The 26,704-nt window shown below is 36.4% G+C and overlaps 1 protein-coding gene across 12 annotated transcripts in view; it reads left to right on the top strand.

The window, feature by feature from the left end:
- Positions 1-26,704, top strand: part of PICALM (phosphatidylinositol binding clathrin assembly protein) — a 107,255-nt gene that overhangs the window by 33,702 nt on the left and 46,849 nt on the right. For all 12 annotated transcript variants that reach the window (XM_067750616.1, XM_067750617.1, XM_067750615.1 and 9 more), the window contains exons 3-6: positions 2,261-2,336; positions 5,511-5,613; positions 22,483-22,576; positions 25,630-25,741. In XM_067750616.1, the coding sequence (XP_067606717.1) occupies positions 2,261-2,336; positions 5,511-5,613; positions 22,483-22,576; positions 25,630-25,741 (385 nt within the window). The remainder of the gene's footprint in view (positions 1-2,260; positions 2,337-5,510; positions 5,614-22,482; positions 22,577-25,629; positions 25,742-26,704) is intronic.

The following is a 26,704-nucleotide window of genomic DNA, read 5'->3' as shown; positions in this document are numbered from 1 at the left end:
TGACTACATAATTGATCATATGGTCCATCATTTTCTTAATTCTTCTCTTTCCTGGAAATTTAGTTTTCCGATTATTCACCGTTACAGTACCACATTGAATGATTTTATTTGTAGTTCTTAAGTTTTAAAAATTAGTTCCAGAAGCGTTACCTGAAATATGATTACTTGGGTAACAAACGTGACCATTTTTAGGACATATGTTACTCAGTTGCTTTCTCATTCATTATAAGCAGTATATAGAGTCAATAGAAAAATTTGGATATACTAGCCTCCGTGTAACTCGAAACATTTTGATCTTAACTAGGATATTAGTTTCTATTTTCATCAGGAATGTGTTTGTCTAAGATCATGATCATTTATTCAGAAGAATTTCAGGCTTATATATATTTTTTACCTTTCTAAAAAATATATATAGTTTATTCTTTAAAAAGAAAAAGCCACAAATATAACCAACTACAATGCTGGATAAGGAGGCACACTATCAGTGGTGACTTTCAGAGGTAAATAAGGTGATGATACCAGAAGCAAAAACTTTATAAAGGCAAAAAACCCAGAAAGTTGACTGTCATTCCTTACAGTTGACTGACAGAAAGAGAAAGGTAGCATTTCAGTAGTGGTTTTCAGATGAACTCTAGTTTCCCTTCAGCAGCTAAGAGAAATCCAATGCTCTGCTCTTTTTTTGGTGCTAGTTTGTACAACCCTCAGGTTTTTGCATTGGCAGGTGTTATTAGTCCGTGAGAGAATATGCATAGGATTTCACTATGCTATGGTGTTGGAAATTACATAGAACAGTAGTTCTCAAATAGGGCAAGGGCGGAGAGTGATTTTCATCCCCAAGGGACATTGCTCATAACTGGAGGGGATGCTACTGGCGTGTAGTAGGTAGAGGCTACTGGCGTGCTAAACATCTTATAATGCACAGGACAGGCCCCCACAAAAAAGAATGATCAAAACTTATAAAAAAATCATAGAGTGTAATATTTTCTTAGGATATTTTAACACCTTTTTAAACAGGTTGTTTTAGGATAAATGATGAAACAGGAGTCTTCGATTTACAAATTGTTTTTCAAAATCCTGGTTTGTTTGGGGTGATCGCTGATGAAAAAGATTGAGTCAGAGAAGTGATGGTGTACATAAAATTGATAATAATCCTCTGCATACATTTACAAAAAAGTAATCCTTTTAAAGGAAATCGAAAGGAGTTTCTTTAGCTATTTTAGAGGTTGTATGTAAAGGGAAGCTAAGGTAGTGTTCTGTGGTATGCACTTTGGAGAGGGTTTTGACAGTATTTTGAGAAAATGAACTTTCATACGCATACCGACCCAACAATTCAACCCTAAGTATATATCATGAGAAACTCTTGTATGTTTGCAGGTGGGAGACCAGTACAAAGATGTCAGTGAAACATTGTTAATAATAGTGAAATTGCAAAGAATTTAAATATCCGTATAGAAATGGATACATAATGATATAGTAGTTCATTTAAATGCTTAAACGTTGTTTAAAATGAATGAACTAGATGTACATGTATTAAATGGATAATTCTTGGGAAGAAGTTGTTAAAAATCACATTGGAAAAGAATACGTACAGTATGGTATTTCTGTAAATTTAAAATAGAAAACAAAATTATGTACAGTTTATAGATACTTATATATGTAGTAAAATTGTAAAAACATTTGTGGGAATGATGTAAACCTACTTCAGAAAAGCCATTGCCTCTGAAGAGGGAGGGAGGGAAGGGAATGGTTTTGAAGGTGTGTGTCTTCAATAGTCTGTAATTTGATTCTGTAAGGGGTCTGAAGTGATTATGGTAATGTGTTTAATCTGGACAGTGGGTAAGAGGATGTCTGTAATATTATACTCCAGTATGATTACAGGTATTTTGCTTTTTAAAAAAAAAGTCATAAAAATTTTTGAGTCACCAGGTATCCGTGTAAAATAAAGGCACCATCTGAGTATGATTAACTATAGCCATAATATGCTATAGTAAAGCCAAAAATTACTGCTTCTAGTTTAAAAGTGCCTGTTTCCTTTTATTTTAACTTTAATACCATAGCTGTGGGCATTAGACTTTAATAAATTCCTGCATGCTAGTGAAAAATATATTTTATGTTTTTAGGGGGATTGAGGATGATAAATTTAAACTAGATAAGATTAATGGAATGTGTTAACCACCACTTTCTCCCTTAATTCTCAAATTAGAGTTTCTTAGATGGCAGTACTATTTGACATAATTATTTGTTTGTTTTTTTTCCCCAGCGTTTTATTCAGTATTTGGCTTCAAGAAACACGTTGTTTAACTTAAGCAATTTTTTGGATAAAAGTGGATTGCAAGGTAAAAAACAACTTATTCATTATAGAAAATCAAGAGTGACCCCATTTGAGGATTACTGCAGAGTTGAACTCTTTCCTTTAGAACATGTGCTATGGAGGAACCTCATGTTTTAGTGAGGGTTGTAGGGAAGGAAAAACTGTATTTTCATGTGAAGATAAAGATGGACTTCACTACTTGACACCCAGAGCTTTTTGAAAAGTAGCATAAGGTAGCAATTTGAGAGCATGGGTTCTGGAACTGGACGGACTGCATTCAAATCCCATCTGTAACACTTACCAACTGCATAAACTTGAGCAAGTTACTTCACCTCTCTGCATCTGTAAAATCAGGAATAATGATAGCACCCACCCTGTAGGATTATCATGAGGCTTAACCTAGTTATACATGTAAAGTGCCTAGAATGATGCCTGGCAAATAGGAAACACTATGTAAGTATCTGCTTTCATTGTTGTTCTTATTATTTTATGCTTTATTCCAAGAAATGTAGTTGGGAATATCATATATTTTAGTAGCAAAGGTAAGCATTATGTGTTATTCAGATGAATTGTTCATTGATACTTACCTGTTACTTATTTTACTTTTAATTCAGTAAGTGGAAATTGCTGTAATCTGGTATTCTCACCCTCCATGTACATTCTGTCTTAATGGGATCTGTTATACTTAGTTCCAGAACTAGGCTGTTAGCATTATAGAATGTTAACTCTAGGAAGAGCCTCATAAAGGACATACTAAGACCATACTAAGACAAACTAAAGGAATACTCAGCAATAAGATTCAACTGGGAAGTATCTTTAGAGATCTGCGAGATGTGTGCTGTGCTTTGAAAGATGGATGAGAACATGAGTTGGCTTAAGCAGAGGTACACAGATGGACGTGGATGTGAAAGAGAAAGGGTGTTTAAGATTTATAGAGCAAATGAATGTGAATAGAATGTAGGTGGAGGTATTAGAGAACATGTAGTGACAGATAGCCCTCAAGAAGCTGTTTGGGGCCAAAATCATGCACAAAAGATTTTGATATAGTTGGGATTTTGTAATGCAGTGAGAAACCATCAAACTTTTTTGAGTTGAGGGAGGAGGACAGAGGGAGTGTGTGTTATAAAGAAAGCACCATAGCACAGTGCAGGTTGGATTCGAGTGAATAAAGTCTTAAAGACCTTGAGACTGCTCTGGTCATTATTTTGGTCATCTGGTAGAGAGTTAATGAGGGCCTGAATTGTGGTTTTTACGGCAATAAAAATCAATGGAATTTAGTGACTAACTGTGTTTGTGTTTAGGAACTGTCCAGTTCAATACTTATTTACTTTTGGCAGATGGAAGTATTAATTAGAATGAATTGAATACCCAGTCTTCCAGAGATTCTGGAAGGTCAGTAATCTATACATAGGACCAAGTGTTACAAGATTGATTTTACTTTAATGAGAGATATAATGCCTTAAATAGTTAAGGGGGAAAAAAATGAAGCAGTGGAATCCCTTTTTCAAATAAAATCTTAAATAGAAGCTAGATACATATAACAGATGAAACTGGAGCTGCTGTGTTTTCCGGAACATGGAGAAAACTCTGCCTGCTCATCTTTTTATTTCTGGTTTCCCCCTTATTCAGTTCATTTGAACTGTAAGAGTCTGTGGAAAGCAATATACAAACCACTACTCTAGAGCAGAAAATATGCATATGTCCAAGTGGGTTTTTTGTGTCTTACTAGCTACTGATTTTCTACTTTCTTAAGATGGAAATTAAGCACTTCTAGTGATAAGGTTTTAAGGCTTTCGTTCCTTTTATGTAGAGAACAGTTTTTAGGCCTTTTATTTAAAGCTCATATTCTAAAGAGATTATGAAGGTAAGACTGAAATGGTAATTAAAGTATATAATTCAGTGGTGTTTTTGTAGTTTTGATTGCTGATGTATTTTGTTGGGTGGAGTCTGGTATATTTTCTTAAATATATAATGGGTGTATATAATACAAAATTCCAGTCTGGTGAGTGAGATAGACACTGTGTACATCTAATAGCTTTGAGCTGTACTTGGAGTAAGAATAATATGGGAGCACAAAGAGCTCAGGGAAAGTTTCAGAGATTGAGCCTTGAAGGATGAGAGAGATTTCTCCCATTATCGAGGATGGAGTAGAGTGGATTAGAGGGGACAATATTAACTAAAGAGCTGAAGAATGTGAGTATGTAACACCTTATAAAATGCACTAGTAGCTATGAGAATATCTGAGGGCAGTGATTTTTTTTTTTCTATTTACTGATTTTTCTCCAGTGGCAAATTAGTAGGCACTCAAGAAATATTTGCTGAGTAAATGAATTGGTGATTATGTTAAATCCAGTCACTTTCCTTTCCTTTCTTTCTTTCTTTTTTTTGCTTGTTTTGGTATTATCTTTTTAAAGTAGCAGAGACCATCAACAACTAAAGTTGAATGTGTTAGATGAAGATGACCTAAAATAGAATGATAGAATGGACCTGCTTGTACAATGAGAAGCAAAAATTTGTAGACCTCACTGAGCCAGGCAATAGCTAAAACACAAATTTTTTTTTTAGTAATACTGATTAGATTTTTATGGTGCTGAAGTTTTCAAATCTCATGATTGTGATGAAACAAAATCTTAGAATGATTTAGGTATTCATTTTGGAAGTTTAGTTGAAAACATTCACATAATTGTTTTTTGTTAGGCCTTAAACTTTCGTATTGCCATTTCTTTCATTGTACTATGCAGTAATTTTCTCTGCTGCTTATAAGGTTGGCACACATAAGTTATAGTTGTTCTAAGTCATATGCAGCTAAAGATTAGTAAGTATGAAAATAATTAAATTGATTAATGATTTAAGGAGTGGGGTTGTGGTTCCATAGGATGTTAAATTTGAGTTATGAGGTTATCAGGTAGTATAAGAAAACAGGCTTTTCAATTCCTGATAAATAAAAGATAGGAATATTGGTCAGAAGTAAAACAGAATTGTTGTTTTATTGAAATTCTAAGGGGGAAAATTTTTCTAAGCCACATATGACATAACTGACTTTAAAAATGTTAAGTATTAGATTTTAATGTCACTTAATTTACATCACTAAATTGAAGGTGGGATAACAAGACAATATGGCCATTGGATGAAATGAGTTGGTTTTCTAAGCTAATTGGGATTTTAATTATGAAACCCTTTTCTGTTTCTTTTCTTACAGGATATGATATGTCTACCTTTATTAGGCGGTATAGTAGATATCTAAATGAAAAAGCAGTTTCATACAGACAAGTTGCATTTGATTTCACAAAAGTGAAAAGAGGGTGAGTTAAGCTTGCTTTTTTTTTGATATCTGATGTATTTTAATATTTTAAATATAAATCGTAGGCATTATTGATTATGCGTTATGGAATTTCAGGCCAGTTTTAAAAGGTGAACTTCATTTTTCTCTGAAGAAGTATATCAGATACTTTTTGCACTAGGATTTTCAAAGTTCTTTTGAATTTTATAACAGCTTTATTGAGACAATTCACACAACATAAAATTCACCCTTTTGAAGTGTACAATTAAGTGGTTTTTAGTATATTTACAAAGTTGTGCAGCATCACCGCTATCTAATCCCAAAACATTTCATTGCTTCCCATTTTCCTCGTCCTCTAGACCCTGACAATGACAAATCTACTTTATATCTCTATGGACTTGTCCTGAACATTTTGTATAAGTGGAATCGTACAATATGTGGCCTTTTGTGTCTGACTTCTTTCATTCAGCATAATCAAGTTACAGCATCTTTGTTGTGGCATGCATCAGTACTTCATTCCTTTTTATGCCCAAGTAATATTCTATCATGTAGAGACACCATATGTATATACATGCCACATCTGGTTTTTTTTGTTTTTTTTTTTTGTTTTTTTTTTGAGGTATGCGGGCCTCTCACTGCTGCGGCCTGTCCCGCTGCGGAGCACAGGCTCCGGACGTGCAGGCCCAGTGGCCATGGCCCACGGGCCCAGCCGCTCCGCGGCATGTGGGATCCTCCCGGACCGGGGCACGAACCCGCGTCCCCTGCACCAGCAGGCGGACCCCCAGCCACTCTGCCACCAGGGAAGCCCCATACCACATCTTTATACATTCATCTGTCCTTGATGGACACTTAGGTTGCTTCCATGTCTTAGCTATTGTACATAGTGCTGCTGTGAACACTGGGGTTCATGTATCTTTTTGAATTAGAGTTTTGTCTGAATATATGCCCAGGATAGGATTGCTGGATCATACAGTAACTCTATTTTTCATTTTTTAAGGAACCTGCATACTGTTCTCCATAGTGGCTGCTCCAGTTTACATTCCCACCAGCAGTGAAGGAGGGTTCCTTTTTCTCCACACCCTCTCCAGCGTTTATTGTTTGTAGACTTTAATGATGGGCGTTTTGACTGGTGTGAGGTGATACCTCATTGTAGTTTTGGTTTGCATTTTTCTAATAATTAGTGATATTGAGCATCTTTTCATGTGCCTGTTGGCCATCTGTATGTCTTCTTTGGAGAAATGTCTATTTAGGCCTTTCGCCCTTTTTTTAAAAAATTATTTTTTTATTCTGCCCATTTTTGGGTTTTATTTTTTAAATTTAATTAATTTACTTTTGGCTACATTGGGTCTTTGTTGCTGCACAAGGGTTTTCTCTAGTTGCGGCGAGTGTGGGGTACTCTTCATTGTGGTGCGTGGGCTTCTCATTGAGGTGGCTTCTCTTGTGGAGCATGGGCTCTAGGCACACAGGCTTCAGTAGGTGCAGCACACTGGCTCAGTAGTTGCTGCACGCAGGCCCTCGAGCATGCGGGCTTCTGTAGTTGCTGTGTGTGGGCTCAGTAGTTGTGGTGCGGGCTCTAGGGCGTGCAGGCTCAGTAGTTGTGGTGCATAGGCTTAGTTGCTCCATGCATGTGGGATCTTCCCAGGACCAGGGGACAAAGCCGTGTCCCCTGCATTGGCAGGCAGCTTTTAACCACTGAGCCACCAGGGAAGTCCCGATTGAGTTTTCTTTTTTTGATGTTAAGCTGTATGAACTGTTTGTGTACTTTGGAAATTAATCCATTGTTGGTAGCATTGTGTGAAAATAATTTCTTCCAGTCCATAGGTGTCTTTGTTTTTGTTTATGGTTTCCTTTTCTGTGCAAAAGCTTTTAAATTTAATTAGGTCCATTTGTTTATTTTTGTTCTTATCTCTGTTACTGTAGGAGATGGATCCAAAAAAATATTGCTACAATTTATGTCAAAGAGTGTTCTGCCTGAGTTTTCTTCTAGGGGTTTTTATAGTATCTGGTCTTACATTTAGGTGCTTAATCCATTTTGAGCTTATTTTTGTATATGGTGTTAGAGAATGTTCTAATTTCTTTCTTTCCATGTAGCTGTCCAGTTTGCCCAGCATCACTTACTGAAGAGATTGTCTTTTCTCCATTGTATCTTCTTGCATCCTTTGTCATAGATTAATTGACCATAAGTGCATGGGTTTATTTCTGGGCTTTCTATCCTGTTCTGTTGATCTATATGTCTCTTTTTGTGCTGGTACCATACTGTTTTGATTACTGTAGCTTTGTTTTATAGTCTGAAGTCAGGGAGCATGATTCCTCCAGCTCCATTCTTCTTTCTCAAAATTGTTTTGGCTATTTGGGATCTTTTGTGTTGCCATGCAAATTTAAAATTTTTTTGTTCTAATTCTGTGAAAAATGCCATTGGTAATTTGATAGGAATTGCACTGAATCCACAGATTGCTTTGGTTAGTAAGGTCATTTTAAGAATATTGATTCTTCCAATCCAAGAACACAGTAAATCTTTACATCTGTTTGCATCATCTTCAGTTTCTTTCATCAGTGTCTTATAGTTTTTGGAGTACAGGTCTTTTGCCTCCTTAGGTAGCAAACTGTTTTTCAAAGTAGTTGAACCATTTTACATTCCCACCAGCAATGTATACAGGTTCCAATTTCTCCACATTCTTGTCAGTGCTTGTTATTTTCTGTCTTTGATTATAACCGTCCTAGTGGGTGTGGAGTGATGTATCATGTTTTGGTTTGCATTTTCCTGATGGCTAATGATGTTGAGTGTCTTTTTATGTGCTTATTGGCCATTTGTATATCTTCTTTGGAAAAATGTCTGTTCAAGTCCTTGTTTTTTAATTGGGTTGTCCTTTTACTGTTGAATTGTAAGCGTTTTTTAATATATTCTGGACATCAGTTCCTTATCATATATATAATTTGCACATATTTTCTCACCTCCCGTGGCTTGTCTTCACTTTCTTAATGGTATCCTTTGAAAAACGTAAGTTTTTAATTTTGATGGATTCCAATTTATTTATTTATTTATTTTTCTTTGGTTGTGTATACTTTTGGCATCATGTCTAAGAAAACATTGCTTAATCCAAGATCACAAAGATATACTCCTACCTTTTTTCTGTTTTGTAGTTTTAGCTCTTACATTTAGGTTTTGATCCACTTTGAATTAATTTTTGTATGTGGTATGAGGTATGGGTGTAAATTCATTCTTTTGTATGTGGATATTCTGTTATCCCAGCACCATTTGTTGAAGTCTTTTCTTTTCCCATTGAATGGTCTTGATGAAAATGGATTGATCATAAATGTAAAGGCTTATTTCTGGGCTCTCAATTCTATTCTGTTGATCTATGTCTGTCCTCATGCCAGTACCACACTTGTTTTGAAGAATGTTGCTTGGTAGTAAGTTTTGAAATTGAGAAGTGTGAGTTCTCTGGCTCTCTTCTTAATTTTCAAGATTGTTTTGGCTATTCTGTATCTCTTGCATTTTCGTATGAATTTTAGGATTAGCTTATCAATTTCTGCAGAAATGGTAGCTGGATTTTGATAAAGATTGCATTTAATCTGTAGATCAAATTGGGAAGCGTTAAGTGTCTTAACACATTGTTTCTAATCCATAAATACAGGATATCTTTCTGTTTATCTTGTGTAATTTCTTTCATTGCTGTTTTTCATTTAAGGTTCTTTTTAATCTTGAACGCAGAGGTTGAATTTATTTCTTGCTGTGCCCTAAATCACAGTCTTCTTGTCATAAGAACTAATCTCATGAATGATAGAATCAGTGTTTCTATACCTGATAAAAAGTCCGGTGTACAGGCTTTTTTTAGGATATATGATGAGTCCTCAGGAAAGAAGACATTCTTAAGGGGCATCGATGACCCTTGTAACTATGGAGGCCTGCCCTGAGGGGAATCTGGCTTCTGCGGAAATACTGAGTTTCTGAATTTCCCTGCTCTTTAAAGATCCCAAAGATCTATGCAATTAATATGTTCCTTTAAATTGTTCTCTTGACATGTTAAATTACTAGACTGAAATGGAAATTTTAATACAAATGTAAAGTAACCTCTCAGTTATTCAAGAAGTTTTAAAGCTGAATTTAAATGTTTCTGTGTCACTGTTTCAAATTAATTGGGAGGTGATGAGTTTGGAACCTACCAAAACTGAATTCCACAGATTTTTGTTTCATATATTTAGGTACTTTCTAGGTGATTATGATAGAGGAGATCATATTAGAGGTCTGATTCTTAACCCTCAGTATTCTGTCCAGTAAACCACTTTCCAGCTGGGTTTATATTAATACTTCCCTGTAAAGCATGTTCAGTTAAAACTGATCAAGATATATGTAGATTTCACATTTTTATATATATATATATACACACACACATATGTATATATTAAAATATTTATTTGGTTGCGCTGTATCATAGTTGCTGCTCACGGGTTCCTTAGTTGCGGCTCGCTGGCTCCTTAGTTGTGGCACACAGTCTCCTTTGTTGTGGCATGTGAACTGTTAGTTGTGACATGCATGTGGGATCTAGTTCACTGACCAGGCATCAAACCTGGGCCCCTGGCTTTGGGAGCGTGGAGTCTTAACCACTGCGCCACCAGGGAAGTCTCAGATTAATATATTTTAAAAATTGTAACTTCTTTTCTAATCTGAAGGGTCAGTTTCTCAATTGAGGAGTGTTGTTGCATTTTTATATTTAATAGAGCAAACTTTTATTACTTGGATGAGAACAGTCCTTGATTATACACAATGTAATTAGTACTGATTTAAAGGAAATTACTCTTATTTAATGCTAAGGAAAAGGAAAGTGAATCAAAGAGGACCTATGATTGAGTGGAATCAAGAGTAGCACAACATGTGTATGTATCTGGGTGTATAAAATACCCGGATACCTACACATACACTTATATATCAGTATAAATAAGAAAGAAGAATATAGAACATAAGAGTATAAGATGAAGGTGTGAAATTTATTATATGATGGCAAAAACCTGAGTAGACTGTTTCAGTTTTGGAGAGGGTTTGTGTAGTATATAGTAAAGTTTTATTTACTAGGGTAACGAATTTTTATGTTTACAAAAGTAATAAACTATTACAAAAATTCAGGCAACATAGCATTCTCACTTAAAGAAACAATATTTTGGTGTATCTAATCAGTTTTCTGTGTGTAAATACGTGTATGAAGGGACACAGAAAATTACATAATCACATTATTTGAAGACTGCTTCCCTCCCCTAATATATATTTTAGGTATCTTCAATGTCTGTACACATAGAACCATCTCATTCTTTTTTTTTTTTTTTTTTTTTTTTTTTTATTTTGGCTGCGTTGGGTCTTCATTGCTGCACACGGGCTTTCTCTAGTTGTGGCAGATGGGGGCTGTCTTCGTTGCGGTGCGGGGCTTCTCACTGCAGTGGCTTCTCTTGTTGAGGAGCACGAGCTCTAGGCTGCATGGGCTTCAGTAGTTGTGGCTTGCGGGCTCTAGAGCACAGGCTCAGTAGTTGTGGCGTACGGGCTTAGTTGCTCTGTGGCATGTGGGATTTTCCCGAACCGGGGCTCAAGACCGTGTCCCTTGCATTGGCAGGTGGATTCTTAACTACTGTGCCACTAGGGAAATCCCCATCTCATTCTTTTGAATGGCTTTAGAATTATGTTCTAGATGTACATTTGATTTATTCCCTTTTTTAAAAATTTTATTTATTTTTGGCTGTGTTGGGTCTTCGTTTCTGTGCAGGGGCTTTCTCCAGGTGTGGCGAGCGGGGGCCACTCTTCATCGCGGTGCACGGGCCTCTCACTGTCGCGGCCTCTCCCATTGTGGAGCACAGGCTCCAGACGCGCAGGCTCAGTAGTTGTGGCTCACGTGCTTAGTTGCTCCACGGCATGTGGGATCTTCCCAGCACAGGGGTCGAACCCATGTCCCCTGCATTGGCAGGCAGATTCCCAACCACTGCGCCACCAGGGAAACCCTATTCCCATTTTTTTTATCTTACAAAAGTAACACATTGACCATTCTTTTACATATGGTTGCATTTTTTTTAATGTAAGTAACATAATTATATGTTAGATGTATATACAAGTATTATTGTTTTAGAGAATAAGGGGGAATAACAAACTAGATTTGGGCTTACTCCCTAGGAATGGACATGCGGAATAAGGAACCTTTACACAGCATCAAAATGTATGTCAGGGCTTTCAACAAGAAAACTGTGGGCAGAAGGATTAATCAGCATAGTAGTTGTATGATTTACCAAAGGCCCACTCCTCATCTTGACACCTTATATGTGGATGCTGCTGTGGCCCTCATAGGGAGCCATTAGCGTTGGGCTTTGTTATAAATTAGCTTCCAGGGATCTGATCAGAGATCCCTGGAGAATATCCACTCTTCTGCCTAAAGAGGGCCAAACCATATGACTAGGCAGTTTTTTTTGGTTTGTTTTTGTTTTTAATTGGAATATAGTCGTTTTACAATGTTGTCTTAGTTTCTACTCTACAGTGAAGTGGAGTTCCTGTGCTATACAGCAGGTTCTTATTAGTTATCAGTTTTATACATATTAGTGTATATATGTCAATCCCAATCTCCCAATTCATCCCACCCTCCCTCACCCCCAGCTGCTTTCCTCCCTTGGTGTTCATACGTTTGTTCTCTACTTCTGTGTCTCTATTTCTGCCTTGCAAACTGGTTCATCTGTACAATTTTTCTAGATTCCACATACCTGCGTTAACATATGATATTTGTTTTTCTCTTTCTGACTTCACTCTGTATGACAGTCTCTAGGTCCATCCACGTCTCTACAAATGATCCAATTTTGTTCCTTTTTATGGCCAAGTAATATTCCATTGTATATATATATATATATACTACATCTTCTTTATCCATTCGTCTGTTGATGGACATTTAGGTTGCTTCCATGACCTGGCTATTGTAAATAGTGCTACAATGAACACTGGGGTGCATGTGTCTTTTTTTTTTTTTGCAGTATGTGGGCCTCTCACTGTTGTGGCTTCTCCCGTTGCAGAGCACAGGCTCCGGACGTGCAGGCTCAGCGGCTGTGGCTCACGGGCCTAGCTGCTCCGCGGCATGTGGGATCCTCCCTGATCAGGGCACGAACCCGTGTCCCCTGCATCGGCAGGCGGACCCTCAACCACTGCGCCACCAGAGAAGCCCCGTGTGTCTTTTTGAATTACGGTTTTCTCGGTATATGCTCAGTAGTGGGATTGCTGGGTCATATGGTAGTTCTGTTTTTTTGTTTTTTAAGGAACCTCCAAACTGTTCTCCATAGTGGCTGTATCAATTTACATTCCCACCAACAGGCAGGAGGGTTCCTTTTTCTCTACACCCTCTCTAGCATTTGTTTGTAGATTTTCTGACGATGCCCATTCTAACCAGTGTGAGGTGATGCCTCGCAGTTTTGATTTGCATTTCTCTAATAGTGATGTTGAGCAGCTTTTCATGTGCCTCTTGGCCATGTATGTCTTCTTTGGAGAAATGTCTGGTTTGATCTCCTGCGCATTTTTCGATTGGGTTGTTTGTTTTTCTGACACAGAGCTGCATGAGTTGTTTGTATATTTTGGAGATAATCCCTTGTCGGTTGCTTCATTTGCAAACATTTTTATCCAATTCTGTTGGTTGTCTTTTGGTTTTGTTTATGGTTTCCTTTGTGGTGAAAAAGCTTTTAATTTGTCGATTTTTGTTGTTACTTCTGTTACTCAACGAGGTGGATTAAAAATACTACTGCAATTAATGTCAGAGAGTGTTCCGCATATGTTTTACTCTAAGAGTTTTACAGTATCCGAATCCTTGCATCCTTGGGATAAATCCCACTTGATCATGGGTTATGGTCCTTTTAATGTATTGTTGGATTCTGTTTGCTAGTATTTTGCTGAGGGTTTTTGCATCTATATTCATCAGTGATATTGGTCTGTAATTTTCTTTTTTTGTAGTGTCTTTCCCTGGTTTTGCTATCAGGGTGATGATGGCCTCATAGAAGGAGTTTGGGAGTGTTCCTTCCTCTGTAGTTTTTTGGAAGAGTTTGACAAGGATGGGTGTTAGTTCTTCTCTAAATGTTTGAACGAATTCACCTGTGAAGCCATCTGGTCCTGGACTTTAGTTTGTTGGAAGATTTTTAATCACAGTTTCAATTTCATTACTTGTGATTGGTCAGTTCATATTTTCTATTTCTTCCTGGTTCAGTCTTAGAAGGTTATACCTTTCTAAGAATTTGTCCATTTCTTCCAGGTTGTCCATTTTATTGGCATGGAGTTGCTTGTAGTAGTCTCTTAGGATGCTTTGTATTTCTGCGGTGTCTGTGGTAACTTCTCCTTTTTCATTTCCAATTTTATTGATTTGAGTCCTCTCCCTCTTTTTCTTGATGGGTCTGGCTAAAGGTTTATCAATTTTGTTTATCTTCTCGAAGAACCAACTTTTAGTTTTATTGATCTTTGCTATTGTTTTCTTTGTTTCTATTTCATTTATTTCTGCTCTGATCTTTATGATTTCTTTCCTTCTACTAACTTTGGGTTTTGTTTGTTCTTTCTCTGGTTCCTTTAGGTGTAAGTTTAGATTGTTTATTTGATAGTTCTCTTGTTTCTTGAGGTAGGATTGTATTGCTATAAACTTCCCTCTTATAACTGCTTTTGCTGCATCCCATAGGTTTTGGATCGTCGTGTTTTCATTGTCATTTGTCTCTAGGTATTTTTTGATTTCTTCAGTGATCTCTTGGTTATTTAGTAATGTATTGTTTAGCCTCCATGTGTTTGTGTTTTTTACGTTTTTTTTCCTGTAATTTATTTCTGATCTCATAGCGTTGTGGTCGGAAAAGATGCTCGATACGATTTCAGTTTTCTTAAATTTACTGAGGCTTGATTTGTGACCCAAGATGTGATCTGTCCTGGAGCATGTTCTGTGTGCCCTTGAGAAGAAAGTGTAATCTGCTGTTTTCGGATGGACTGTCCTATAAATATCAATCAGTTCTGTCTGGTCTGTTGTGTCATTGAAAGCTTGTGTTTTCTTATTAATTTTCTGTCTGGATGATCTGTCCATTGGTATAAGTGAGGTGTTAAAATTCCCTGCTATTATTATGTTACTGTCAATTTCCTCTTTTAGAGCTGTTAGCAGTTGCCTGATGTAGTGAGGTGCTTCTTTGTTGGGTGCATATATATTTTTATTTGTTATATCTTATTGGCTTGATCCCTTGATCATTATATAGTGTCCTTCCTTGTCTCTTGTAACATTCTTTATTTTAAAGTCTATTTTATCTGATATGAGTATTGCTACTGCAGCTTTCTTTTGATTTCCATTTGCATGGAATATCTTTTTCCATTCCCTCAGTTTCAGTGTGTATGTGTCCCTAGGTCTGAAGTGGGTCTCTTGTAGACAGCGTATATATGGGTCTTGTTTTTTTTTTTTTTTTTTTTTTGCGGTACGCGGGCCTCTCACTGCTGTGGCCTCTCCCGTTGCGGAGCACAGGCTCCGGACGCGCAGGCTCAGCGGCCATGGCTCACAGGCTTAGCCGCTCTGCGGCATGCGGGATCCTCCCAGACCGGGACACGAACCCGCGTCTCCTGCATCGGCAGGCGGACTCTCAACCACTGCGCCACCAGGGAAGCCCGTGGGTCTTGTTTTTGTATCCATTCAGCCAGTCTGTGTCTTTTGGCTGGAGCATTTAATCCATTCACATTTAAGGTAATTATCGATAATATATGTCCCTATTACCATTTTCTTGTTTTGGGTTTGTTTTTGTAGGTCGTTTTCTTCTCTTGTGTTTCCCACTTAGAGAAGTTCCTTTAGCATTTGTTGTAGAGCTGGTTTGGTGGTGCTGAATTCTCTTAGCTTTTGCTTGTTTGTAAAGCTTTTGATTTCTCCGTTGAATCTGAATGAGATCATTGCTGGGTAGAGTATTCTTGGTTGTAGGTTCTTCCCTTCCATCACTTTAAATATGTCGTGCCACTCCTTTCTGGCTTGCAGAGTTTCTGCTGAGAAATCAGCTGTTGATCTTATGGGAGTTCCCTTGTATGTTGTCATTTTTCCCTTGTTGCTTTTAATAATTTTTCTTTGTCTTTAATTTTGTCAGTTTGATTATTATGTATCTCAGCGTGTTTCTGCTTGGGTTTATCCTGCCTGGAACTCTCTGTGCTTCCTGGACATGGGTGCCTATTTCCCATGTTAAGGACGTTTTCGTCTATAATCTCTTCAAATGTTTTCTCAGGTCCTTTCTCTCTCTCTCCTTCTGGGACTCCTATAATGTGAATGTTGGTGCGTTTAATGTTGTCCCAGCAGTCTCTTAGGCTGTCTTCATTTCTTTTCATTCCTTTTTCTTTATTCTGTTCTGTAGCAGTGATTTCCACCATTCTGTCTTCCAGGTCACTTATCCTTTCTTCTGCCTCAGTTATTCTACTGTTGATTCCTTCTAGTGTGTTTTTCATTTCAGTTATTTTATTGTTCATCTCTGTTTGTTTGCTCTTTAATTCTTCTAGGACTTTGTTAAACATTTCTTGCATTTTCTCGATCTTTGCCTTCATTCTTTTTCTGAGGTCCTGGATCATCTTCACTATCATTATTCTGAATTCTTTTTCTGGAAGGTTGCCTATGTCCACTTCATTTAGTTGTTTTTCTGGGGTTTTATCTTGTTCCTTCATCTGGGACATAGTCTTCTGCCTTTTCATTTTGTCTGTCTTTCTGTGATTGTGGTTTTCATTCTGCAGGCTGCGGGATTATAATTCTTCCGTCTGTCCTCTCTGGTTGCATTAAGTGAAGTTTCCTGTAGAATAAATTCTTAGAATTGACAAGTCAAACGTTATAGACATTTACCATTTATTAGAAAATATTAAGTTGCCCTGGATAAAAGTGGTACCAGATTACTGAGTTAATTACAGCTATAAATACCTTTTCCTCTGTTTTCTTCCCTCATCATGAAAATGTATCTCATTAGGTGTTCATTTTATGTTGGTTGATCAACTAATTTTTAAATGGTGATATTGAGCCTCTTTCTCTCTTTTTAAAAATGCCATTCATGCTTTGTTAATTGCTTTTCAGTGTCCTTTGCCCACTTCTCTGTTGGGCTTTTACAATTCTTTTCTGTTTTCTTAAGACTAACTGGCTGTTTTGTCAGATAAATTTAGGTTTGATTTCTAGCTTCACTCCAGTTATATGAAAGATTTTAGTAGGATACTTCAGCCAGCTTAAGTTTTTTTTTTTTTTTTTTTGCGGTACACAGGCCTCTCACTGTTGTGGCCTCTCCCGTTGCGGAGCACACGCTCCGGATGCGCAGACTCAGCGGCCATGGCTCCCGGGCCCAGCCGCTCCGTGGCATGTGGGATCTTCCCGGACTGGGGCACGAACCCACGTCCCCTGCATTGGCAGGTGGACTCTCAACCACTGTGCCACCAGGGAAGCCCCCAGCTTAAGTTTTAAAAAATAATTTTATTTTGAAATAATTTCACTTCCTGAAATGCTGCAAGGATAATACAGATAACTCCTATACACTGTAGTCAGATTTACCAGGCTTTAACATTTTGTCACATTTGTTTAATCATTCTTTGTGTATGTGTGTTTGTATACTTCTCTTTTTGATCCATTTGAAAGTGGATTACATACCTCATGCCTTTTTACATTGTAGAGCTCTTAATACTTCAATGTCTATTTCCTAAGAACAAGTATCTTTTTTTTACATATCCATCAGTTTGCTAACTATTTCGGCATCATGCTACACAAACTTATGTTATTTGTACAGGACAGTGGGTTAGTTACATGGAGAAGACTGTTTGAGGCTGAAGGGTTAGGCATTAATGTGTTGGCATACATATAATCCAATTGTACCACAGTAGTCTGCTGTGGCACAACTTGGGAAGCCTTGACTTATGCTCCAGGTTATTTCATCTGTAAATATATTTTCATCTGTAGAATGGTGATGTTAATAGCACTTATCTATTAGGATTGTTATGAGAATTAAAGGATATATTTTATGTAATGTTTATAGCACATGGCAAAGTAACAAATAAGCTTTTGGTTTTATTGGGAAAATAAACTGTCACAGGTTACAAATATTGCTCCTGGTTTTATTTTAGCAGTATTGAAACTTAAAAAAAATCTTATGTGTTAAAAATTGTTATCTTTATTTTATTTATTTATTTATTTTTGTGGTACGCGGGCCTCTCACTGTTGTGGCCTCTCCCGTTGTGGAGCACAGGCTCCGGACGCGCAGGCTCAGCGGCCATGGCTCACGGGCCCAGCCGCTCCGCGGCATGTGGGATCTTCCCGGACCAGGGCACGAACCCGTGTCCCCTGCATCGGCAGGCGGACTCTCAACCACTGCACCACCAGGGAAGCCCATTATCTTTATTTTTATGGCTGTTGTTTTTTAAGCAAACTTGGAGCGGGGTTTTCTACCCCAAAGTAATCAACTAGGTATTTATGTTTTCACTGGATATTTTTATGGATCCAGTATTTTATATTTAAATCTTTAATTCATTTAGAATATATCTTGGTATTTAGAAATTGAGGTGGAGATAACTGTAATTTTTAATAGAAATATAGGATATTCAAAATCAAAATGAATTATTACCCTTGTATGGTTAAATGACTTTTCACTTAAATATACTTCTTTTATCTAGCCCCTTATTCATTATTCTGGCAAATTCTTAGTCATTCTTCAAGAATTCACTCAAACATCATTTTTTTGAGGAAGGCTTATTTCTGTTAGATTTTATATGAGATTGTCCGTCCATGAAGACAATATAGTCTTACTCAGATTCATATCTTCAGGACTTTCCACAGTATCTAAACATAGTAAATATGTAATAGTTTTTGAAAAGATGACTAGGTGTTTCTAAATAGTACATTAAACGGTTCTATGAAAAATGGATCCAGTAAATTGCCTGTAGATTTATCTTTTTAGTTAGTTGTGTTAAAGATTGGTCCCTTCATTTTCTATTTGTTTAACACTCCATTTTTTGATAGTGTTAACTTACCATGTTTAATTATCTTGAATTCTAAATTAGTACGGTTCAAAGTAACAAGACATTGTTACATAACAAGCAAAAGAAAGAATATTAGAGGTATTGTCTGTGAGTAAGGATATGGATGATCATCCTTTAATTCACTGCTCTTATATTTGGGAAGCAAGTATCTGAATTATAATCTATTTAAGAAGTAATAAAAGCTTGTTTTCTACATAGAGTATGAACTGTCATACATTTGCTCTGAATCATATTTAAGCATTTGGGTTTGTGAGTTGAGTTTTTTGAAGTCTGATGTAAGCATGTGATAACTTAGGATTTTTCTTAATTGAAAAATTTAAAGTTCTCTGGGATGAAATGATGTGGCTAGTGAGAGAGGGAAGAATAAAAAAACATCCCTATAGTTTCTGGCCTAAGTCACTGGGGAGATGTTACCTTTTACTGGGAAGGTTTTTGGGAATGGTAGGGTAGGGTATAGTGATTAAAAATTAAGGATTTCGTTTTTGAAATATTAGTTTTTAGATGCCTGTAATTTTTATAAGTTAAAGTATCAATTAGGCAATTCAACAATACTAACTAGGAACTTTGAGATTTCTAGTCTGGGAATATAAATATATCAGTGGCAGTTTGGTAATTTCTGGCTTGGGAATGACAGTATTCTAGGGAATAAATACAGAATGAGAGGAGAGGGCCTAGAAACATCTTGAGATACACAGCATTTATTTTAGAGAATGAGTAGAGGATGAGGAGTCAATGAAAGAGACTAAAAAAGTGGTAGTGAAGTAGGCAGAAAAAAAGGAGTGGGGGATATAGGGGATGCTAAGACAGAGTACAGAGTATTACAAGAATGAGGGAAACTTTTGAATGATGCTGAGAAGTCTAGTCAGGTAATGTTAGGCAAGTACCCATTGGAGAGGCAACATGGAGAGGCAAGAGTGGATCTTTACTGGAGTGAATTGAATAATGAATGAAAAGGAAGTGGCAATTCTTTTAAAAAGTGTGCTTGACTATGCAATAGAAGTGGTAGCTGAATGGGAATGTGGGGTTAGTGCAAGTGTGTGTGTGTTTGTGTTTAAAGTGTGGTTGTGTTTAAAGTGTGGTAGACTTCGCTTGCATGTTCATGGGAATGATATAGTCTAAAAGAGATTAATGATCTGCACTGTCCAATATGGTAGCTGTTTGCCACGTGTGGCTGTTTAAATTCACCTGAAATAAAATTAAAAATTCATTTCCCTAGTTCCATCAACCACATTTCAGGTGCTCAGTAGCCACGTGTGGCTGGTGGCTACCATACTGAATGGTGTAGGTGTAGAACATTTCTACCATTGCAGATAGTTCTATTGGACACTGCTGTGTTAAAGAGAAAGAGGATAACCAAAGATTGTGACAGAGTGGGATCCAAAGGACCTGTGTGATTGATATTTACATTTGATAGAAAGAAATAGACTTCCTCCGTTGTAATATGAGCAGATCAGATAAATATAGTTTTGGTGGCAAGATAATCAGACAATCTCTTTTTGTCATTTTCTATTTCTGAATGAAATATTTTGAGAGTTATGAGCTGAGAGTTTGTGTGTTGGATGTGGGGGAGGGGTGGAGAAGGACAGGTGGGAGAAGGTGGTTTGAAAGTACTCAGGGGGGGGATTCACTAGAGAGGCTAAGAGGACTGCTGGCAATGCTGAGTCCCCATTTGAGGCTGATGATCAAGAATTTGTAGTTTAACCAGTTTACCCAGTTTTCTTTACTAGCACTCAGCTGCATGTGTACAGGCACGGAGAAGATAAATGTGTGTTCACTCAGGATTGTGAATTTGCCAGGTGACCGCAAGGGAATGAGAGGTGTAAGAGAGTTAGGGTATTAGCAAGGGAGTGATTATAATAATGACCTGTGGAATTATAAGCTAGATTAAAGAAGGAAAAATGAAAAGGGATCAATGTGGGTAGTGGTGGGGTTGATGCATTGAAGTTTATGATAAAGTCAAATAGTTTTTGCCATGGGACACTTGACCAAGGCAGCTGGAAAGTTAAAAGGTTATTGTCAGGATAAGGTGTCTGAATTTTGCCTTTTTCTTAAGTTGGGGGTAAGGGAGTAGGAGTGGGAGTAGGGATAATGTTGTTTCTTGGGGGGTGGGCAGTTAAGGTTAGGATCTGACTATGGGAATAGGGATTGTGGTTAAGGGATTTTGCGACCAAGATGTTGGATTGGTTGTGCATGTTAAGATGTTGAAGTTAACTGAGAAAAACTGAGCCAGTATTCAAGTCTTCTGTGATGGAGGGGAAGTGACCAGGAGATCAAAAATTACTTCAGCAAGGAGAGGGAGGAAGAACTAAAAGGGGACTAACAGTGACTGATAAAACGAGAGTGTGATGTGTATGAGAATAAAGAAAGGGTTACAAAGAGGGAGTGGCGTCCTTATCCCAAACTCCAGTCAATGTAGTTTAATACCTGAGAGGATATAGGTGTCGGTGGGTTAACACATCTTATGTGGGAGAGTTGTTGGACTAAAGCTGGTCAATAGCTGCCTATGTAAGGCAGTCCAGTGTTTGTTCTTTAAACTCTTGTTTTGTCCTGCAAAGCACTGTTTTTGCTTTTCATAGCTTAATTGTTTTTCTGGTATCTGGACTGTGGTTGAAGGGGTAGCTTAAGGTAGAACAGCTGTTTATAAGTATGGATCATTTGTAAATTAGGGAAAGCCTGTATATTTTTTGAAAGGGTCTTGTTCCTCTGCCAAAAGATTATGAAAAGCACTGTTTTGGAGTCTCATACACCTGGGTTTACATACTGACCCTAAAATGAATTTGTTTTCTGAACTTAGATAGTCATAACCTCCCTGAACCTAAAATTTCATGTCTATAAAATGGGACAAGACTGTCCAGAGGATTTTTGTGAGGATTTTAAAAACATACATCAGGCCCTTAATATGGAGCCTGATATATAATAAACACTTAGTGTTAGTTCTGCACCTTAACCCCAGTACCTCTTATATAGTGTTTTTGTTGTCAGTTTTGTAAAATTCTAGTTTATTTGGTACTGCTGATATTTCTCTATTTTTAGAAATATCTAAAGAAATATTTAAAGAAATCTTTTTGGAAATATTTAACAGAACATTTTATTAAAAACCATTCCTCTTAATTATCACTTATTTTAATGGCCAGATTAGAATGACTTGGTAAAATTGTTCTTTATTTTTTAATAAAATAATTTTATTTTGATTTGAGTCACAAATAAAGTACCTTAAGTAAAGTGGTGCTCACCAAGACTTGTGTTCAACTGCAGACTCCATTGTGTCCTATTTAGTGATTTGAGGGAAATGATTTTTTTAAATTTATAATTAAAAAAAAATCTGTAAAACTGCCCTTTACACACATATGAGTGGTGTGAGGATCAGACGATTTTCTCATGTAAAAAGTATAGTATAAACTTGGCTATATAATGCAAGCTTTTATTTTTATGTCTCATGCTTTACATCTTCTTTTTAGTTATAAACGAGCACCTTGATGTTGGACATAACGGTGTTTCCTGTTTTTGTTTTCTCTATATGATTTCTATTGATACTTGAGGTTTCAGGTTCAATAATGACTTAAAAACATGCGATGGAGCTTACCTGGTGGCACGGTGGTTGAGAGTCCGTCTGCCGATGCAGGGGACACGGGTTCGTGTCCCGGTCCAGGAAGATCCCACATGCCTCGGAGTGGCTGGGCCTGTGAGCCATGGCCGCTGAGCCTGCGCGTCCGGAGCCTGTGCTCCGCAACGGGAGAGGCCACAGCAGTGAGAGGCCCGCGTACCGCCAAAAAAAAAAAAAAAAAAAGTGATAAAAACATGCGATGTTTTGTAGCACCTTGTTCTCTGTTTAAATAGAGAATCAGATGGGAGTTCAAAATGTAGATTTAATAACAAACTCATTTTTTTTTTTTTAAACAGGGCTGATGGAGTTATGAGAACAATGAACACAGAAAAACTCCTAAAAACTGTACCAATTATTCAAAATCAAATGGATGCCCTTCTTGATTTTAATGTAAGTTGATTGCATAAATGCTTTTATAATTTGAGATTTTAAAAATTATATCATTTTAATTGGTCAGAGTTTTTATTCTCAAGTTATCATAGACTAATTTTTTCACACTAATATCCTATTTGCCTAAGGATTTTCTATAAATGTGGTCCCAAACCAGATTACTTTCCGTTTTTATAATTGTTTTAGATTTACTCTGATTTCTTTGGTGGTGCTTCTCTAACCCCCAAATTATAGGGTATATAAGCTAAAGAAAGTGATGGAGAGATGAAGAGATTGATGTGAAAATCTACTTTCTTTTGATAATGGTTTTTAGATATTAAAAATGTATAAAGATTTTCTTTATGATAAGCTAACTTAATATTTCACTTTTTGTCTGCATTGTAGAACTCAGAGCATGACAGTTATTGAGAAATAAAGGGAAGTTCAAATATACTTGTAACAACATGTTATATAGCTATTGCCCAAGGATGTTGTGTTCCCTGGGATTTTTGTTTTAATGACTGTTACTTGAACCAAATTGCCAGCTTTGTCATTTGTTTGTAATATGTTAGGTGTTAGCATTTACAAGTCTTTTCTTTTTTGGTTCATCTAGCTTAGAGACATTGTATTTTAGAGCTTGTAAGTGCAAGTTAGTGATTGGAACTGTGACAGTTTTATGCTGAAATTGATTTTCCTTTAATGGTATGCTATTAATTGGTAGTCTTAAGCTTCTGGAGGGCAGGGACCGGGTCTTCTTTTTCCCTGCTGTGTCTCCATTGTCAGTAGTGTGTGGCACATAGATAGTGTTCAGTAAACATTCAATAAATGAATCCTGAAGGTGCTTTATAGACTAGAACAGGTTCTCAAACCAGTATTTTTTTATAGGCTTGTGAACTGAGAACATTTTTAAATGGTTGCAAATAATACAAAGAATATTTTTAAATTTTTAAATAGTTGCAAATAATAAAAAAAAGAATATTTTTAACAGGTGAAAAGTATATGAAGTTTATTTTTCAGTGTCCACAATTGTGTTTTTAGAACAGGCTCATTGGTTACATGTTGTCTGTGGCTGCTTTTTTTGATGTAATAACGGGATTGAGTAGTTGTGACAGAGACCATATGGCCTGCAAGTCTAAAATACTCACGATCAGGCCCTTTACAAAAAAGTTTGCTGGCCCCTAGTCTACATGACAGGGGATTAATGTAACTACTGAGCTTTATTTTGGTTTTTATAGAGAAAGGGTCCAACCATGAATTTTTTTTTCACTTAATTTATTGTGGGTACCTTTATAAAATTGCATATTCTTTTCAGTGTCTATTATACTGCATTGTGTGTAACAACTTATATGATCCTCCTGTTGATAAATATTTAGGGTATTTTGGTTTTTTAATTCAGAAAATAAATGGAGAAGAAAAACAAGTGGGAGGGACACTACGTACTCTGTGTGTGTTAGATATCTACACATTTATGAACCTACTATAGGGTTAATGCCTAGGAAAAGAATTTGGTGGTTCGAGGACATAAACATTTAAATTTTTTTTTTTTAAGGAATACTAACTTTATTTATTTTGGCTGCATTGGGTCTTCATTGCTGCGCGGGGGCTTTCTGTAGTTGGGGCGAGCCGGGGCTACTCTTTGTCGTGGTTCATGGGCTTCTCTTGTTGCGGAGCACTGTCTCTAGGGTGCATGCTTCAGTAGTTGCCGAGTGTGGCCTCAGTAGTTGCAGCTCACAGGTTCAGTAGTTGTGGTGCCCAGGCTCAGTAGTTGTGGCTCGTGCGCTGTAGAACGCAGGCTCAGTAGTTGTGGCACATGGGCTTAGTTGCTCTGCGGCATGTGGGATCTTCCTGGACCAGGGATCAAACCCATGTCGCCTGCATTGGCAGGTAGATTCTTAACCACTGCGCCACCAGGGAAGTCCCAGCATTTAAATTTTTAAGAAATTTAAATTTTGCCAACTTAACACTCCAAAAGGGTTGAGCTAGTCACTTGTCAAAAGGTGCCTGTTTTTCTTCATCCTTATCTGTATAGAATAATACCTTGGTTTTGATTATCTTGATACCTACTAGTCTGGTGCTCAAGAAAGGATAGTTCAGGAATTTAATTTGATTATTTTAATTTACTTGATCAATGAAGTTGAACTTCTTTTCACATGTTATTAGCTGTATGTATTTTTTATTTTGTGAATTGTCTTATAGAATTCTCTCTATGATGGAAGTCAACCTTGTCAGATATTCTGCAAATATTTACCAGTTGGTTGCTTACCATTCAGTTTTGTGCTTATATTTTTCTATACCTAACAAGGTAACTATCATGTACTTAGATATCTAAAAAGGAATTTAAGATAAATTTGGTTTATCCTTTTGATTCTTTCTTTAAGATAAAACTAAAGGTGTTTCTTGTATTTCTTGGTAAACAAATAAGTGCTTTTTTTGTTAAAGCATAATTCACTAATAATAATAAATATTGATCATTTATTTGTAAAGTACTGCATCAGGCTGTTTACACTCAGTATATCATTTAATTCTCCCAGTAACTGTGTGAGGTAGAAATATTATTATAACCATTATGAAGGTGAGCTTGTTTGTAATATTGGGAAAAGTTATATTTTTAAAATATATATATTCTGCCTAGCTTAACTCAGTGCCTTGGTGATTGTAGTAGCCATTTAATAAATATTTTTTGATTTATAAATATTCAGTAAATTCTTCATGACTCAGAGTGAACTTCTACCTAGAAATGGGCTTTATTTTGCAGTTAGAAGTATTTAATGTTGAATTGAACTTAAAAAACTTTTGAGATGTAGCCTAAGAATTTCAAGAGTTAAAGGGTACTTTTGTTCTCAATGACTTATTTCTGAACTAAATTGAATGTTGTAAGATTTGTGTTTGTAGCTTTTAAATAAATCTGAACTCTTTGATCAAGATTTTTGCACTATATGGCTATAACTGATTGCTAGAGATAAATGTCTTCCTCTCATACACCTAAATGTTTGAATTCATTGTATTTTAATTTGAAGGAAGTAATTGTCATTTTAAAACAAAACATTAGCTAATCTTTCTTTTTGTTTTTCCAGGTTAATAGCAATGAACTTACAAATGGGGTAATAAATGCTGCCTTCATGCTCCTGTTCAAAGATGCCATTAGACTGTTTGCAGCGTACAATGAAGGAATTATTAACCTGCTGGGTAAGTATTTCTATAGTTAAATAACATTTTATTTCTTATCTTGTGTCATATAGTAAATAATATTGTCTAAGTTGTTACTTAAAGCTGCCTAAAAATCCACTGAGATATAGTCATTCATTGTAACAATTCGGAGAAAAGAATTTTATATCTGACTACATATGCTAAGTGATTAAATACTTATACAACTAGAATGTTCAGCTAGATGAATTTTGTATTTTTTAGATATATCTTTTTTTCTATCAGTTTTATTATTTTTAGAAATACAAAAATTTCATAAAAATTAAGTTGGAATTTTCTGTCTCAGGAAAATCATTTCCTCACAATTTACTCCAAAATGAACTTTAACTGTAAAATTGGTATTTTATTCTAAACTTAATTTTCAGATTGCTAATTATTTTAAAATAATTAAACACGCATTTTTAAGGATGCTTTTTACTTTTGAGGCATTTCAGGAATGTGGTGCTTTACTGTGTATTCAGTATATATGGAATGCAGTTAATTTCGCCTAGAGATGCTAGTTTTTTTAATGGGATTTGGTTGGAGTAGACAATTAACAGTCTGCCAAGTGTGCCAAAGTATCAAGTGTCAGATGTCAAATATTCCAATGTAATTGTTCTCCCTTTTCAGTACTTCTTTTTTTTTAGAATTTATTTAAATTTGTTTTTCATAGGCTGGCTTAACACAGACTCATTCAGGGATGCTTTAATCTATGGAGATAGGGAAATAAGGTTGTTGTTTTTTTTAACAAGTGAAAAATGGAAAGTTTTCTTTTCTACAAAGTTTTGGAAGGCATAGTCTCCCACCCTGTGATTGGTATAAATTAAGCTCTTTACTGCTGTTTATATATTAAGTTAAATTAGCTTTCCAAGTGACATTTGGACGTGGAAAAGTTGCCATCTTTCTTTCTTTCTTTCTTTTTTAATTATTTATTTTTGGCTGTGTTGGGTGTTTGTTGCTGCGTGT

The sequence above is a fragment of the Pseudorca crassidens genome, chromosome 9, assembly GCF_039906515.1.
Source record: "Pseudorca crassidens isolate mPseCra1 chromosome 9, mPseCra1.hap1, whole genome shotgun sequence".
NCBI classification, from domain to species: domain Eukaryota; kingdom Metazoa; phylum Chordata; class Mammalia; order Artiodactyla; family Delphinidae; genus Pseudorca; species Pseudorca crassidens.
This window is presented reverse-complemented; position numbering and strand designations above follow the sequence as displayed.